Here is an 18,397-nt window from a genome sequence, read left to right as displayed (position 1 = left end):
TACTTAAGTAGTAGAGTCCCACTGGGGTACACTGACATGAGTGATTGCCATTGCATGCAATCTACCACAACAAATGGTGTCGCTGCCTTCAGTGACAGTAGCATCTTCAAATGTGATTTACACTTATCGCTAATGAAAATTAGGGCATATTTCACACTTTCTGATTTTTCTATATTCCTTCTGTGGCAATATGACTTCTTAGCAAGACTTCTTTTGCATTTGTAAATTATGAAATAATCTATGTGTCAGGCAATTCACGAAAGTGTTTCTCTGAGCAACTAGACCTGTGTCACTAGGCTCCTCAAAATCCCTACTGTGCTACATCCCACATTTTAACTTAATTACTTTTTATTTTAAATATGCTGAGGCCACTGTTAAGGGTTTATCGTAAGGCAGTAATTTGGTCTCCAGCTAATAACACCATAGCTCTCTATCAGAAGGTATGCTGTGTGTTGTGTGTACTGTTTGCAAATTGTAATTCACCAAAGATTAGCTTCCCCATTTTGCTAAGGATGAAATTGAGTCAAGTACTATTGTAATAATAGTGATCTCAGGGTCACTACTATTGAGTAACTGAGAAAAGAGTCAAATGAAGGTCCATCTGACACCAAAGCCTGAGCTTTTATTCTGAAAAAAAAGGGGGGGGGAGTCTTAATTAAGCATATGTGTTAGCTCTTATTATCTCCTGTTTCAGCTCAAGAAAGACAGGTGCTGTGACCAAGCATTTTCCTGTGTAGTCAATGTCAAAAGGTACACCAAAAGTGTTCATAGTGCTAGAAATCAGGTAGCATTTAGTTAGTCATTTTCTTTGCTTTGACTTCTGGCAGAGTTTTCTCTAGAGTAAGACCCAGTTGTTTTCCTGTAATGATGAGGGAGAGTAGCCTAAGGCTGTCCTGGGAAAAGCAAGTTTATTTATCATCCTTTTCTTTGTTCTGTGGCTAATATCCAGCATGCATCTCTGATTGGCCCCACGAGGAGTGATATGATAATTTTTCTACTCTACAAGGAAAAAACACTGTACAAAAGCTGGCTATTGCCTAATGTTATGAATGCAATCTTAGACAATTATAAAAAGAATATACATATTTATTGAAACTCATTTCTATACCAAAAATTTCATTGAACAGATTTCATCAGAATTAAAAATAGTAAACAGTAGAACTGAATGTCAAAGATGTTTGGAACCGCCATAAGTTGAAAACCTGTAAAAGGATGTAAGAGCGACGAGTGCTTCTTTTAAAAATCAATCAAAATACTTGAAGCAAAACCGATTGTCAAGCACCTTGCCAGAACCAGAACTTGAATATGAGATCCCATTAGTTCAATGAAATAGAACGTTTCCATAAAGTCTATATTATTCTTGTAGAAAATATAGACAAAGCCTTTGTTTTTAAAAGGTGGCATCCCCAGAGAAGAGCATACCAATTGTTATTACAATACCAATTACAATACCAAATACAATGGTATTGTACACACAAATAACATTATACAGAATAAGCAAGTTACACATTTATGTATGCAACAACAATTAATGAAAAAAGTGGCTATGGATTTTAAAGAGAGAAACGAAGGGTACTCAAAAAGTTTTGGAGGAAGAAAAGAAAATGGGAAAGTGATGTGATTATATTATAATCTCAAAAAATAAAAGAAGTATTGTCAGTAGGGCGTCTTTGTATTAAGACAGAAACAGGGATCACTTGGCTCTGGTACTTGACTTCAGAATTGCCTGTCTTTCTTATGTTCTACCTTTGATCCTCTTTACCAGGTTTTTAGCCAACACCACTTTCAGAGGTCTCAGTGGTTCCATCAAAGTAAAGGGATCCACCATCGTCAGCTCAGAAAACAACTTTTTCATCTGGAACTTGCAGTATGACCCTATGGGAAAGCCAATGTGGACTCGCCTGGGTAGCTGGCAAGGGGGAAGGATTGTCATGGACTCGGGAATATGGCCAGAGCAGGCCCAGAGGCACAAAACCCACTTCCATCACCCAAACAAGTTACACTTGAGAGTGGTGACACTGATTGAACATCCATTTGTTTTCACGAGAGAAGTAGATGATGAAGGCTTATGCCCTGCTGGACAACTCTGTCTAGACCCTATGACTAATGACTCTTCCATACTGGATAGCCTGTTTAGCAGCCTACATAGCAGTAATGATACAGTGCCAATCAAGTTCAAGAAGTGCTGCTATGGGTATTGCATTGATCTACTGGAACAGTTAGCAGAAGACATGAACTTTGACTTTGACCTCTATATTGTAGGGGATGGAAAGTATGGAGCTTGGAAAAATGGTCACTGGACTGGGCTGGTTGGTGATCTCCTGAGTGGAACAGCCAACATGGCAGTCACTTCTTTCAGCATCAATACTGCAAGAAGCCAAGTGATAGATTTCACCAGCCCTTTCTTCTCAACCAGTTTGGGCATCTTAGTGAGGACTCGAGACACAGCAGCTCCCATTGGAGCCTTCATGTGGCCACTCCACTGGACCATGTGGCTGGGGATTTTCGTGGCTCTACATATCACTGCCATCTTCCTCACTCTGTATGAATGGAAGAGCCCCTTTGGTATGACTCCTAAAGGGAGGAACAGAAACAAAGTCTTCTCCTTCTCCTCAGCCTTGAATGTCTGCTATGCCCTTCTGTTTGGCAGAACAGCAGCCATCAAACCCCCTAAATGCTGGACTGGAAGATTTCTGATGAATCTTTGGGCCATTTTCTGTATGTTTTGCCTTTCTACATACACAGCGAACTTGGCTGCTGTCATGGTAGGTGAGAAGATCTATGAAGAACTTTCTGGAATCCATGACCCTAAGGTAATTGATTCCTTTACTCCATCTTTCATTGTCGCCATAGTATCTTTGTGATTTGTCTAATTCTGTGGTATACCTGACTTCCTCATTTGATTCAAAAATATTCTTTAAGAAAGGCTGGGGAGATGGTTCAGTTAGTAAACTAAGCACAGCATAAGATATGGATTTAGGTTTTGTCCACAGAATGCACATAAAAAAATTGGAGGAAAGGGTTATCATCTGCTCCTAATCCCAGCACTTCAGAGGTAGAGTTACCTGGATTGTTGGCCAGTGAGTTCAGGAACAGTGAAAGACCTATATATAAAAACAAGATGGATAACATCTGGAAAAGTAAGTAACCTTCAAGGTTGACTGCTTGTATGCACATACACACACACATACACAGAAATATACCTATATACATGTGTACATATAAGCAGGTACACGCAAATATTCTCTCTACTGACAGCATAGGCCAGTTTAAAGTTTTACCTAGTTAAACTAAGGGGATTATGGTAGTTGTTGTTTTCCATTATTATTTCATTAAGTGAAACAAAATTGGGATTGTGGGTATTTATTTTATAGATAATATTGCTTGTACAAACTTCTATTAGTGTAGCTTTTCTTGGCTGTTTAACCATCTGACAGAATGGCTATTAGAGAGTAGTTTTGTAGCACAACAATAATTTATAGCATTTTACCCACATTCTAACAAGCTGATTAATTACTTTTGGAGAAAATTAATAGAAGTAAATAAAAGAAAACATATTATAAATAGCAAACCATTCATTTTATTGTTAAAATACCCAAAGAAATGGAAAGAGCTGACATGTTATCATAAGCACACAGTTGGGAGGAAACTCATGAAGCCTGAAAAAAGAAGTTCTGAACTGAGGTGGCAAGATTAAGAGCAGAGTGTTCTTACAGAGTAATAAAAGTTGTGTAGTCAGCCACTTTGGGTTAAGTAAGCTTCCTTACAGTATTATTAGAATGTCCAAGGGCATTTGAGAAAATTTCATCTGTATTGAATGCCTCAGATATCCAACTCTGGAGGTAGAAGGAAGTAGAGAGGGAAGACACACACAAATAATGTGATGGCTATTTTTAGTTTGACTGGACTTGCAGTGACCTAGGGTGTATGTTCCCAGATAGGTTTAATTGAGGAGGGAGAGAAAACCTACTCTGAAAGTGGAAAGCCCAGACCCATGGTCTTGGGGTAGGAAATGAATGAAACTGTTAAAAACGGAGGCCAGAAGAGCATTAACACATCTCTCTGGTTTTGACTGTAGACATATGAACAACTGCCCCACATTCATGGTATCATATCATCATGGCTTCTGTGCAATTGTCTGTATCCCCTCAGCATAAAATGAAATAATCCATTCTTGCATTAATTTGCTTTTCTCTGATATTGGGCTACAACAATAAGAAAAGCAACTACTATATTAACATTCCTGTAACACTCAGGCAAGGATAGTGTTCTCCCTAGATTAAAACTGATAGTAATATCAGTGTTCTCCCTAGATTAAAACAGTATCCATTTCAATGGGTAAGCAGAGACTCCAGCCTACCTAGTGTGAGCAGGGCCAAGGAAACCATTAGAATCAGATCAAAGGACATACTGAGGGCCTTATGAAAATGCAGATCCTAAGCAGAGTATATTATATATATACAGGAATATACAGGAAGTATATTCAGGAAGTAGCTGGTGTACATGGAAAGCACTGAGAACACTCCATGATCAAATTGAGAGGACTTAAGGAAAGTCTTTCAAATGGTGCAGTCACCATCACACCTTTCCCAATGCCTCTCACCATGCAGATTTCAAACATATTAATCCATATGATATACATTTCTGTTACATAATATTTACTTACTTATTACTTAATTTTTATTCCATTTACATCCCAATCAGTTTGGTACCTCCAGTCTCTCCTCACAAAGACCTTCCCTTCATTTTCCCATCCCCATCTCCTCTGAGAGGATGGATCACCCCACCTTCCCAGGTAATCCCTCCACACTGGCACATCAAGTCTGCAGAGCCCAGGCACATCTTATGCTACTGAGGCCAGACAAGGCAGCCAAGTTACAGGAGGAGATTCCATAGACAGGCAACAGCTTCAGGGACAGCCCTTGCTCAACTTGTTGGGCTACCCACATGAAAACCAAGATTCAAATTCTATCTACTACATATATGCTGGAGGCCTAGGTCTGTCCTCTGTATGTGCTCTTTGGTTGGTGGTTCAGTCTCTAAAAGCCACCAAGGGTCCAGGTTAGTTGACTCTGTTGGTCTTCCTGTGGAGTTCCTATCCCCTTCGGGGCCATCAATCCTTTCCCCCAAGAGTCTCCAACCTCAGCTCAATGTTTGGCTGTTGGTCTATGCATCTCTTTCAGTCAGCTGCTGGGTGGAGCCTCTCAGAGGACAGTTATGCTAGGCTCCTGTCTGCAAACACAACAGAGTATCATTGTACTGCCTGGTTTTGTATGTCCTCTTGACACAAGCTGGAGTTATCACAGAAAAAGGAGCTTCCCTTGAGGTAATGCTTCCATAAGATCCAGCTGTAAGGCATTTCTAAATTAGTGATCAAGGAGGGAGGGCCTAGCCCATTGTGGGTGGTGCCATCCTTGGGCTAGTAGTCTTGGAGAGCAAGCTGAGCAAGCCAGTAAGCAGAATTCCTCCATGACCTCTACATCAATTTCCTGCTTCCTGACCTACTTGAGTTCCAGTCCCAATTTCCTTTGATGATGAACAGCAATGTGGAAATACAAGCTGAATGAACCCTTTCCATCCCAACTTGCTTCTTGGTCATGATGTTTGTGCAGTAATAGAAACCCTGACTAAGACAATCATTAACAATATCACTGACCATTCCTCACTGTTATGAGTCTAACTAAGCTAAGTTTACACTCATTAACTCTGGAAATCTCCCCCATCCAGGTCTCTAGCACATCTTCTAAATGCCCTACACCACCCCCACACTCCTGCCAGCTGCAAATGTCCATTCATTCTCATGGCCAACTGGTTCTCTGGCCTGTCTCTTCCCATACCTGATCCTCAACACCTCCCATTCCCTTCCCCATCACCTCTTCCATCCTGTTCCCTCCATCTGTCTTCCATGACTGTTTTAGTCTCCTGTCTAAGTGAGATTCAAGCATCCTTGTCTGGGGCTTCCTTTTTGTTTAACTACTTTGGGTCTTTGGAGTGTAGCATGGGTATCCTGTATTTTATGGCTAATATCCACTTATAAGTGAGTACATACTATGCATGTCCTTTTGGGTCTTCATTACCTCACTCGGGATGATATTCTCAAGTTCCATCCATTTGCCTACAAAATTCATAAAGTCTGTTTTTAATAGTTGAATAGTATTCCATTGTGTAGTTGTGCCACATTTTCTGTATCCGTTCTTCAACTGAGAAGCATCCAAGTTATCTCCAGTTTCTTGCTATGAAAAATGAAGCCACTATGAATATCACTGAGCAAGTATCACTGTGTTACAGTAGAGCATCTTTTAGGTATATGCCCAGCAGTGGTATAGCTGAACACCACTTCAGGTAGAACTATTCCCAGTTTTCTGAGAAACTACCAGATTGATTTCCAGAGTGGTTGTACCAGTTTGTACTCCCACCAGCAATGGAGGAGTGTTCCTCTTTCTCCACATCCTTGCCAGCATGTGCTGTCACTTGAATTTTTTAACTTAGTCATTCTGACAGGTGTAAAGTGGAATCTTAGGGTCATTTTGACTTGCATTTCCCTGATGACTAAGGACTTTGAACATTTCTTTAAGTGCTTCTTGTTCATTCGAGATTCCTCTATTGAGAATTCTCTGTTTAGTTCTGTACCCCATTTTAAATTGAGTTATTTGGGTTCTTGGTATGTTACTTCTTGAGTTCTTTATAAATTTTGGATATTAGCTCTCTGTCAAAATGTAGAGTTGATAAAGATTTTTTCCCCATCTGTAGGCTGCTGTTTTGTCCTACTGACAGTGTCCTTTGCCTTACAAAAGCATCTCAGTTTCATAAGATCCATTTATCAATTGTTGATCTTAGATTGTGAGCCATTGGTATTCTGTTCAGGAAGTTTTCTCCTATATCAGTGAGTTAAAGGCTATCCTCCACATTTAGATTTCATGTATCCAGTTTTATATTTGAGGTTTTTGATTCACTGAGTCTTGAGTTTTTCACGGGGTGATAGATATAGATCTATTTTCATTATTCTACATGCAGACATTCAGTTAAACCAGCACCATTTGTTGAAGATCCTTTTTTTCCCCATTGTATGATTTTAGATTCTTTGTCAAAAATAAAATGTCCATAGGTATATGGGTTTATTTCAGGATCTTCAATTCGATTCCATTGATCAACCTATCTGTTCCTATACCAATACCATGCAGTTTTTATACTATTGCTCTGTAGTATAGCTTGAGGTCAGGGATGGTGATACTTCTGGAAGTTCTTTTATTGTTCAGGATTGTTTTAGCTATCCTGGTTTCTTTTTTGTTTTTCATATGAAGTTCAGAACTGTACTTTTAAGGTCTGTAAAGAACTGCATTGGAATTTTGATGAACATTGCACTGAATCTGTAGATTGCTTTTGGTAAGATGGCCATTTTCACTATGTTAATTCTCCCAATCCATGAGCATGGGAGATTTTTCTATCTTCCTCAGTTTCTTTCTTCAGAGACTTGAAGTTCTTGTCATAAAGGTCTTTCACTTTCTAGGTTAGAGTTACACCAAGATATTTTATATTATTTCTGGTTATTGTAAAGGGTTTTTTCCCCAATTTCTTTCTCTGCCCATTTACCATTTGTATTAAGGAGGGCCTTTCTTGTTTGGGAAGCTTTTAATGACTGCTTCTACTTCTTCAGGGTTTATGAAGCTGTTTAGTTTACCTGATCTTGATTTAACTTTGGTAAGTGGTATCTCTCTAGAAAATCATCCATTTGTTAAGACTTTTCCAATTTTGTGGCATACAGGCTTTTGAAGAAAGACCTGACTCTGAATTTCCTCTTTGTCTGTTGCTAAGTCTCTATTTTCATTCCCAATTTTGCCTAGTTGGATACTCTCTGTGTGTGTTTTATTTAGTTTGGCTAAGGGTTTGTCTATCTTATTTTATTTCTTAATAATCCAGTTCTTGGTCTCTTTGATTCTTTGTATTTTCTGTTTGTTTCTTTTTTTTTGGTTTTTGTTTTGTTTTGTTTTGTTTTTTGAGACAGGGTTGTGTTGTAGCCCTGGCTGTCCTGCAACTCACTTTGTAGACCAGGCTGACCTCAAACTCAGAAACCCTCCTGTCTCTGCCTCCCAAGTGCTGGGATTAAAGGTGTGCACCACCACCGCCAGCTTTTGTTTGTTTGTTTGTTCCTAATTGGTTGGTTTCAACCCTTATTTTGATTATTTCCTGCCATCTACTCCTCTTAGGGGTGTTTGCTTCTTTTTTAATCCTAGAGCTTTCAGGTGTACTTTTAATTCATTAGTATGAGAATTCTCCAATTTCTTTATGAACTTAGTGCTATGAACTTTCCTTCTAGCACTGCTTTCATTGTATCCCATAAATTTGTGTATATTGTATCTTCATTTTCATTCAATTCTAGGAAGCCTTTAATTTATTTCTTCTCTAACAAGGAGATAATTGAGTAGAGAATTGTTCCATTTCCATGAGTGTGTAGGCTTTCTTGTGTTTCTGCTGGTGTTTAAATCCAGTTTTAATCCATGGTGTTCTGAGAAGACACAGGTGTTATTTCAGTTTTCTTATATCTGTTGAGGCTTGCTTTGTGACTGACTATATGTTCAATTTTGGAGAAGGATCCATGAGGTACTGAGAAGAAGGTATATTCTTTTCTGTGTGGGTAAAATGTTCTGTAGATATCTGTGAGATCCATTTGATTCCTAATGGCATTTATTTTCACTATTTCTCTGTTCCATTTTTGTCTGTCGATTGGTGAGAGTGGAATGTTGAAGTCTCCCACTATTAATGTATAGAGTTTAGTGTGTGATTTCAGCTTTAGCAATGTTTCTTTTACAAAAATGGTTTTCCTTGTGTTTGGAGCAAAGATGTTCAGAATTGAGATTTCATTCAGGTGGATGTTTCCTTTGATGATTATGAAGTGTCCTTCCTCCATCTCTTTTGATTAATTTTGGTTGAGGTAATATCTATCTGCATTGCTGGGGTGGTGTATATGCAGCAGAACGATGTATCCTGTTTCCACATCCTTTCTGTTAGCCTGTGGTTTTTTTATTGGGGAATTGAGTCAATTGATGTTGAGAGATATTAATGACTAGTAATTGTTCATTCTTGCTATTTTGATATTGGTGGGGTTAGTGTGTGTGTGTGTGTGTGTGTCCTTGTGTTTCTCTTGTTGGTATGGGATTACTTATTTCCTGTATTTTCTTGGGTGTAGTTATCCTGCTTGGTTTGAAATTTTCCTTCTAGTATATTCTGTACAGCTAGATTTGTGGAGAGATGCTGTTTAAATTTGGTTTTGTCTTGAAATGTCTTGCTTTCTCCCTCTATGGCGGTTGAGTGTTTTGCTGGGTATAGTAATCTAGGGTAGCATCTATGATTTTATGTTTTAGAGGTTGCAAGGCATCTGTCCAGGTCTGTCTAGCTTTTAGAGTTTCTGTTGAGAAGTCAGGTATACTTCTGAGAGATCTGGCCTTGCCTGTTACCTGGCTTTTTCGGTGCAGCTATTATATTCTTCCTTTGTTCTGTAAATTTAGTGTTTTGATTATTATGTGGCAGGAAGATTTTCTTTTCTGGGTGAATCTAATTGTTATTCTGTACGCTTCTTGTATTATATAGGCATTTCTTTAGTTTGGGAAAGTTGTCTTCTGTGATTTTGTTGAAAATATGTTCTGGTCCTTGGAGCTGGGACCCTCCACCTTCTTCTAATCCTATTATACTTAGGTTAGCTCTTTTCATGGTATCCAAATTTCTTGGATATTTTGTGTCAGGAATTTTTAGATTTAACATTTTCTTTGTCTAATGTATCAATTTCTTCTATTGTTTCTGTGATGAAAATATCTCTTCCATCTCCTGTATTCTGTTGGTGATGCTTACATCTGCTGTTCCTGTTCTCTTCTCTAGGTTTTCCATCTCCAGGATTCCCTCAAGTTGTGCTTTCTTTATTGCTTCTATTTCCATTTTTTCAGCTTTTGAGCAGTTTTGTTTATTTCCTTCACCTGTTTAGTTGTATTTTTCTGTGTTTCTTTGAGGGATTTATTTGTTTCCTCTTTAAATGCCTATATCTGTTTGACTGGGTTTTCCCATATTTCTTTAGGAGATTTATTTGTTTCCTCTTTAAAGGCCTCTATCATCTTTATGATGTTTGGGGTCTTTGGGACCTCACTGTTTAACCAAAGGGGGAAAAAAACCTATTCATGTCACTGATCTTTTTATTTGTTAGTCTCTGGTGTCTAGTATAGCTATTGTCTCCCCATTATACAATGACTACATTCCAACTCTTTTTACCTATGTATGTAGATATATTTTAGGAAGTTTCTATAATAGTAATGTTTCAATACGACTTTTTGAAAAATATTTAGTGTTATTTAATAACTACCAGAATCCTTCTTCTACCTTGTTTGTTCTTCTTATACACCAATGTAACCCTTCCGATTTCATAGTTCCCTTTCAACATCTTATACTATCTCCTTTTCCTTAAAAGCCCACTATTAGCCTTTAGAAATTTTCTGACATGTATGGGTATTCCAAATGAAATTGAAATATCTGAAAATGAAAAGCTAACATCCACAAATGAGAAAAAACAAGGGCCTGATTACTTCACTCAGGATGCTTGTTTCTAGTTCCATCCATTTACCTGTAATTTTCAAATTTTCATTTTTTTCTCAATAATTGAGTAATACTCCGTTTTTTAAAATATATCATCTTTTCATTATCCATTCACTGGTTGATGGACACCTGAGCTTTACAGAATGGGAAAAAAATTTACCAGCTATACATAAGACAGAGTGTTAGTATCTATACGTGATAAGGAAGTTTTAAAATTGGACATCAAGAAACAAACAATGGAAAGTTAAAAGGTAGCATTGAACTAAACAGAGTTCTCAAAAGATGAGATTCAAATGTCTGAGAAACATCTTTTAAATGTTCAGCACCCTAGACCTTCAGGGAAATGAAATTAAAATAATTATGATTTCATCTAACCCCACTGAGGATGGCTAAAATTGAAAAAGAAAGGAAAAGACAACAAATGTTGGAATGGATATGGAGAGAGGGGAACAGTTATTTAATGTTGATGCAAGTATAAATTGCTGCATAGTGATGCCTTTTATCTGGTATAGTTTTATTTCTAGCTCAAATGCTCTCTCTCTCTCTCTCTCTCTCTCTCTCTCTCTCTCTCTCTCTCTCTCTCTCTCTTTCCTTCCCTCCCTCTTACCTCCTGCCTTCCTCCAACCATCCCTCCTTTCTTTCAACCATTCCTCTCTCCCTTTCTCTCTGTCTCTCTCTCTCTGTGTCTCTGTGTGTGTGTGTGTGTGTGTGTGTGTGTGTGTGTGTGTGTGTGTGTATGTGTGTGTGTGTGTGTGTGTGCGCGCGTATTGCATGTGAGCATGAAGGTTGGCTCACTCATTTTTGCAAGTTTGGAAGCAGAGGTTGGCATCAGGTGCCTTCCGCTATTGCTCTCTACCTTATTACTTGAAATGTGTCTCTGGATGGCCTTGGAGCTTACCAATTTGTAGACTTGCTTGTCAGCAAGACCTCAGGATCTCTTTTTTACCACCCCCATCAGTAACAGGGTCACAGACACATGCCTCCTTTCCCAAATTTTATGTGCTAGAGATCCATCCCAGGTCTTCATGTTGTGCTAGAGATCCACCCCAGGTCTTCTTGAATATACACCAAGCACTTTATTCACTTATTTCCTCAGCACCTGGATATATATTTTCCATAATCTCACTTGTTTTTTGTTAAATATGTCTTAGAACTATAAAGTATTTCTTTAAGATAATATACTTGAACAACAACAACAAAAAGAATAAAACCTATTGACTTAAAAAGTAAGATTTATGGTGACCTGTATTTATACAGTCAGCCTAGGAATTGAGTCTTTTTTAAAAATATTTTTATTAGGTATTTTCCTCATTTACATTTCCAATGCTATCCCAAAAGTCCCCTATACCCTCCCCCCCACTCCCCAAAAAGCAGCAAAAAGTGTCCATAATGCTGGTGAAAGACAAGTTACAGTGAATGAAACAACTACACATTTCTTCCTGATACAGTTGTTTAGCATGTAAGCTGTTCATTCACACAATTAATAAAAACTGTTAAGAATTAAGGTGGTAGAAACACACAATAAATTAAAAAAAAAGAATTAAGGCAGTAACATTTTAACACCATTTCAGTGTTAAGACAAATTGGCTTCAACCAACCATGTAAATCAGAAATAAAATTAAAAGGCTATGTGAGACAGGCCAATTTACAATTGGTTGATTGTTGCAGTGGGTAGTGGATGCTGGAACTCACCTGGACTTCCCAAGTCATGGCTCTCCTAACCTATATACAGATGACCCCAAAGGAGAAGGGTTCTCTTGCTGCACAAAGAAATTCAAGAGAGTGATTCTGTTTTTACTTTTTTTTCTATAACAACTTATGTTACACTTAAAAGTAATATATGTGCTTCACACAGATTCCTTCTACCCTTCCTGGATAGCTCCATTCTTCAGAGTAGGTGTGTTACTGAAACATGGGGCCAGGGAAGCAGGGTTTTGAGTGATACATTTAATAGAATGGATATGGATATTCCACCAACACTAAACTGGCACTGTAGGTGATGCAGAAAATGGAACAGACAGAGGCAAATACCTGAAGTTAGTTCCTCGTATCATTAATACCTAGATAAATTCATGTTTAACCAGCAATGTCTTAGTTTGACTTTTACCTGAAGATGTGGATATGGACCTCCTTAGAAAATTCTATCACTGGCATCCACTGTAATAGGATATAAGATAGAATGAGGAAATTATTCCATAAGTAGTCAGGTATAATGACAAAATAAAGCCCCATCTCCTGAATGAGCTCTGCTAAAAGCACACAGAAGGACCCAAAATGAGCTATTTACTGACTTTTACAGACTTTCTAGTATTTCTTTCTCAGTTTCTTACGTAAAAATGCTGCCTTTAGCCTAAGACTAACAATGAAGGAAAAGGCACCTCCATAGAGAAGACAGGAGTTGATGTCACTGTTCAAGCACATGATAGGTCTGCTTTGGAAAATTCCCAGTGAAAAACCACATAAATGTTAGACATGAATTAGACCTTCTGCAAGAGCAAGAGGAAACTTGAACCAGAAATGCTAGTGCAAAGGATACTGGCTGAGCCCAATGAAAATAAGCAACACTTTCCAAAATAATAAAGAAAAATACTATCTTGGTTTATCTTCATATAATAGCATACTGGTGCCCAATAAAACATATGGATTCATATTATAAATGCTAGCCATGAAGAAGGAATGATTACACTAACTCCAATGCAAAGAAGATGCTGAAATAGAGCTTGAAGGTGGGGTAAACACACACACACACACACACCACCACCACCATTTCTTCATTCTTTAATTTATCCTAAGCAGCAACTTCTATTTCATCACCTTGCTGTGTGGCTGGCAATTAGTAATAAGCTGAGTAGACATTGCCCTTGGAAATTGGACTTATTGGAAAAGAAAAACATTCATCAAAGGAGCAGGTGAATCATCTAACAGGGTAAACTGAAATAAGTTTCTATGACAAAAACTACAGTAGAGCCTGAGCCTTGTAGTATGAAGAGTCAAAGGAGACCCCAAGAGAGGTCAAAAGACTACAGAGCAGTTGAATAGGAGAGGGAGAGGGGGAGGGGGAGGGGGAGGGACAGGGAAAGGGAGAGAAGAGCTCTTAAGTGTTACAGGGGACTATATACATAAATGATACTATATTTAAGCCTGTGGGCCTCTTAAGAAGTGCAGCTGGTAAAAGCAGACCATTAGGAGTGAAGCTCTGCATGCCACCCAGCCTCTAGTGCTGGCCAGCCCTCTTTGCTTCCTGATCACCCTTGGTGTGAATATTGCCACCTCATCTTCCTGCTATCACAGGTTAACCACTGCCACAGGCTCCAGTGTCACAATTTCCCAGCTATAAATGACTGAAATCTATCTGAAACCATGAGCCAAAATAAATCTCTCCTCTTACATGTTGTTTCTTCCAAGTATTTTGTCACAATGACACAGAAGTAACCAATTCAGTAATCATATATTAAATTACCCTAATTTAAATACCATATTATATAATTACAGTTTTAAGGTTATAACAAGTATTTTAATCCTTAAAGGGAGTTCAAGGACTTGATTGTCTACATGTTAAAATCTTAAATACTATTAATAGCAATGATAATAAATGGAACAGTAATAACAGGAATAGTAATAATAATAGTAATAAAAATAGAAAAACCAATGCTCATTGACTATTCCTCATGTGTTAGTCATTGGGGGATATGGACAGTTAGGGAGGGACCTCATGAATGAGTCTTGCAAGTTTTCTAAGTCCAATGACCACTCCCTGCCCCCACTCCTTCCTTCCCTCAGGAGAGAATGTTTCAATCCAAGTGTAATACCTACAAAACATCTTAAGGCATTTTATTACTGTATTAGCACTATTCTAGTACTGTGAAGAGACATCTGACCAAGGCAGATCATATGAAAGTAATCATTTAATTGGGTGTGCTTCCAGGTTTAGTCCATTATCATCATGGCAAGGAGCATGGCAGCAGACAGGCAGGCACTGGAGCAGTAGCTGAGTGCTACATCCTGATCTACAGGCAGAGAGAAAAATACTGGGCCTAGCACAGGCTTTTGAATCCTCAAATCCCACCCCCACTTTTGCCAACAAGGCCACAACTCCTAATTCTTGTAATCAAACAGTTCCAACGTTCAATGTATCTGATGAGACTCATACTAACCTCTTAACTGTAAGCCCCAGCAACACCAAAGTCAAAAGCAGATCACAGTTTTCCAGCACACAAAGGCACAGAATACACTTGAGGTTATCAGCGGGTGCATAACGAGGAAGTACTGAACCAAACCAAGACTCAAAACAGCTGGACAAACTTCAAATTCTGCTTCTCTAATGCCTGATGTCAAAGTACTTTGCACATCTACAACTCGGTTCAGCTATGTTGACTGTATCACATTTCTCCCTTTTGAACTGGTTCCACCCTAGTCTGCAGGGTTTTTTAAATCTTTTTCATTCCCCCCCTTTATTTGGGGGGGGGGCGGGGTATGGCATGACTCTGGTCAATAATAATATTAGCTATATTCATTTTTATTTTTATTTTCTCTCTCTCTCTCTCTCTCTCTCTCTCACACACACACACACACACACACACACACACACACACACACACACACACTGCCGATATTAACCAGTAAATGACAACATTCTCCTTTGTGCTAAGTCTTAAAAAGAAGTTAAGAAGCAACTTCTTTCCTACCAGTAGCCGATTTATTGGCTTTGACTTTAAGCATTAATTCTGGCTTCATATGTTTCTGTTTCCTTAGCCCACCCATTTTAAAAAATGTATATTTATATTTTCTGAGACCTTAAGCAACTTTAAAGCTCTTCATAAAGGAATCAGAGTATAGATTGACAACTATCAAAGTAAATGAACAATAATATTAACATCAATCTTGAAAATAAATTTGACCAATAAATAAAAACTATATTCAATCTTTTAATCAATGAGGTACTATACAATGATAAAGTTATACTTAAAAATCAAGAATTTTTGTTGGTAGCTTTTGTTAAAGGCACAATAGGGTTGATGTTTTGCAGTATTGCTAGAAGGTAATTTATGATATACTCATAAATCAACTTGGCCACTTGCTACCAAATTCTTAAAATGGTTCATACCCTTTTGCCTTTGACGTCTACTTTTATGAACTTGTCAAAGCAAAATAATTTAATGTGTGGGCAGTAATTTATTGTTAAAAGTCACTACTGTTTTAGGCAAAACAGTGAACACTTGGAAGCCACATAAATATTTAATCACAGCATAATTAATAAATTATAATTTTTCTATGTGCCAATTAAGCCAGTAGACATGGCTTTGAAGAACCTTTTAATATATAGGAACATTCAAATATAGTAAGTGAAAATTCAAGCTATAAAGTTATATAAAATTTCCAATTTTAATATACATATGTTAAAAAAAAAAGAAGGAAACTTGAAGTAAATAGTCCACAATGCATAGAATGCTATGAATGTACAATATCACAGCACAAACTTCTGGCTACTAAAATTGTAGGAAACTCTTAATGTACTATTTCAACTGCATGTTATCTGCAAGGTTCCAGTAGACACATGAAGTGAGAAGATACTTAACAAAGCAAGTGAGCATGATGGCTCTGTGTGAGCTTCTGCTGTCTGCAGCCTCCTAGCTCCAGTTAGGATAATGACTTCTCCAGTGCACAGCATTCCCACAGTAAAGCAGCCACACTTTAGACATACTTGGACTGTCTACAAAGACTTTCAGAGCAAATTTTCATCCTCACTCGGGCTATGTGCTCCCTAGGTAGGATTCAATACACTCTAAGTTGGTCACATTATCTGTCTGTCAGTTTGTGTGTCTCTACCTTATTTCTACCAGGAGACTAGACATAAACAAACAATCAAAACAAAGAAAACCTAAGGCCATACTCTGCCAAGTGGTGCTAAGAGCCAGACGCACGATCCTTAAAAAGGCCTTCTGAGGCAACATGAGACAGATAACGCTGCCCCAGGCTGGGTTATTTGACTCCCTGGTAGGACAGCTTGGTCTGAAATCTTTAGTGTTCCAGTGCAGGTCAGGCAAACTGTGCAGGGTAACCAGTTTGGAACTTTTGGTGATTCCCTTCCACTCCTGAAGGTTCTCAACCAAGGAACTTTAGAACATCAAGTCATCAAGTCTTTGCTGATTCTGGTTGATAAGTGGAAACCAGAACAGCTGGGCATGTGATCTGTTTACCTGTTCACCTACTCCTAAAATAATTTTCAGCCAGCATCTTTACAGGATTTTTTAGTAACTGTGGTTTTATTACTTTCAAATAGATACATTAATTCGTACTAAATACAGAAAAGTATTTTCAATTAGACACCCTGATGAGCGTGCTTTAATGAATGTCTAAGATCATTTCCTCTGTTTGAATACAAACAGGGAGAGTGCCAACATTTTGAAAACCCTTCTCCTAAATAAGAGGAAAATTGGCTTATAACTTTGTTTACATTATTAACATACTTAGCAGACACTATGTCTGCACATAAATACTTTCTATATGAACAATGTCATAAGAGGTCTGTAAATGTTCACATACCATAAAATTGTAAAGTTATCAGCAGGCATGTATGTTGATACATGTTGATGTTCTATAGTATTTATTTTATATAGAATTGAATTATAGCTCAGTAGTAGGGTGTTTGCTGAGTGTAGGTTGTAGAGCACTTCCCCCAATACTGCAAGAAAGAAAGAACTCTGTGAGTTCAAGGCCAGCCTGGTCTACACTGTAAGTTCTAGGTCACTCAAGGCTATGTAAAAAGACCTTGTCTCATAAAAACAAAAAAGTTAATGAAGGCTAAGTTCACATTTAAAATTCAGGAGCACTGAGTTAATGATCATTTGCTCTGTAAACAATCTTACTGCCATGCTCAGTAAGTATTTAATTATGTGAAGATATTACAGGCAGAATCTTATAGGGGCTGTTTTATATCTAAAATGTATTTTTCAGCTCCACAAATTCAGCTAAAGCGGGATTTTTCCAATTTAACTCATTTTGATCCTTAACAGTCAGGAGTCAGTGTGATGCCACCACTGGGGTATTCACAAGCAAAACCACAATCTTAACTCATTTCGGTTCTGTTGTGAGCTCAGTCTGGGAAACAGGGCCAGTTAAGTTCATTTTTTTTTCTAACTGCAACTAAATACAATACAAGCTTGTCCAGGCCTATTTCACCTGCACACATAGTTCAGAAACATATTTTGTCAGGATCCGTTAATATTTTCCAAAGCTGAGAAGTACTCTCACACAGCATTTTATCAGAAACTGCCAACATAAAAAAAAAAGAAATCAAATGAAAGAAAATTTTAGCAAAACAAATGTTCCAGTTTGCTTTCTGTTTCTGTGATAAAACACTCTGACCAAAACTAACTTGAAAAGGAAAGAGTTTATTTGGCTTGCATTCCTAGATCATAATCCATTCCCGAAGGAAGTCAGGACAGAAACTTGATGCAGAAACCTAGAGGTAGGAAAAACAGAGCAATTGTTCTCCCTGGCCCCGGCCACTTACTGACCAGTGTGCAGCTAACATTCTTATACAGCTTAGGCCTAGAGACGATGCTGTCCACAATGGCATCAAGACTATTTACCACAGACATGGCCAGATCCCAAGCTGACCAAGGCACTTGTTCAGTTGAGGTTCACTCTTCCCAGATGGACTCCAGGATCTGACAAATTAATTTAAAACAATTTAAGCAAGACAGCAGCCAAAACAGGGCCTATCAATGTTTCTTCCTTGAATTGTATTTCAACTGGAGATTCACTTTGTTTTGATCTGAAGACACTGAATTAATGAAAATGTCATTGAGGGTGTTGAAAA

General features: G+C 38.0%; 1 protein-coding gene across 4 annotated transcripts in view; it reads left to right on the top strand.

Annotated features, from left to right (window-relative positions):
- Window positions 1–18,397, top strand: part of Grin3a (glutamate receptor ionotropic, NMDA3A) — a 184,413-nt gene that overhangs the window by 72,792 nt on the left and 93,224 nt on the right. For all 4 annotated transcript variants that reach the window (NM_001033351.2, NM_001276355.1, XM_006537913.4 and 1 more), the window contains exon 3: window positions 1,766–2,813. In NM_001033351.2, coding sequence (NP_001028523.1) covers window positions 1,766–2,813 — 1,048 coding nt within the window. The remainder of the gene's footprint in view (window positions 1–1,765; window positions 2,814–18,397) is intronic.

This window comes from Mus musculus, chromosome 4, assembly GCF_000001635.26.
Source record: "Mus musculus strain C57BL/6J chromosome 4, GRCm38.p6 C57BL/6J".
Classification (NCBI taxonomy): domain Eukaryota; kingdom Metazoa; phylum Chordata; class Mammalia; order Rodentia; family Muridae; genus Mus; species Mus musculus.
The sequence above is the reverse complement of the archived record's forward strand: the minus strand, read 5'-3'. Positions and strand labels throughout refer to the sequence as shown.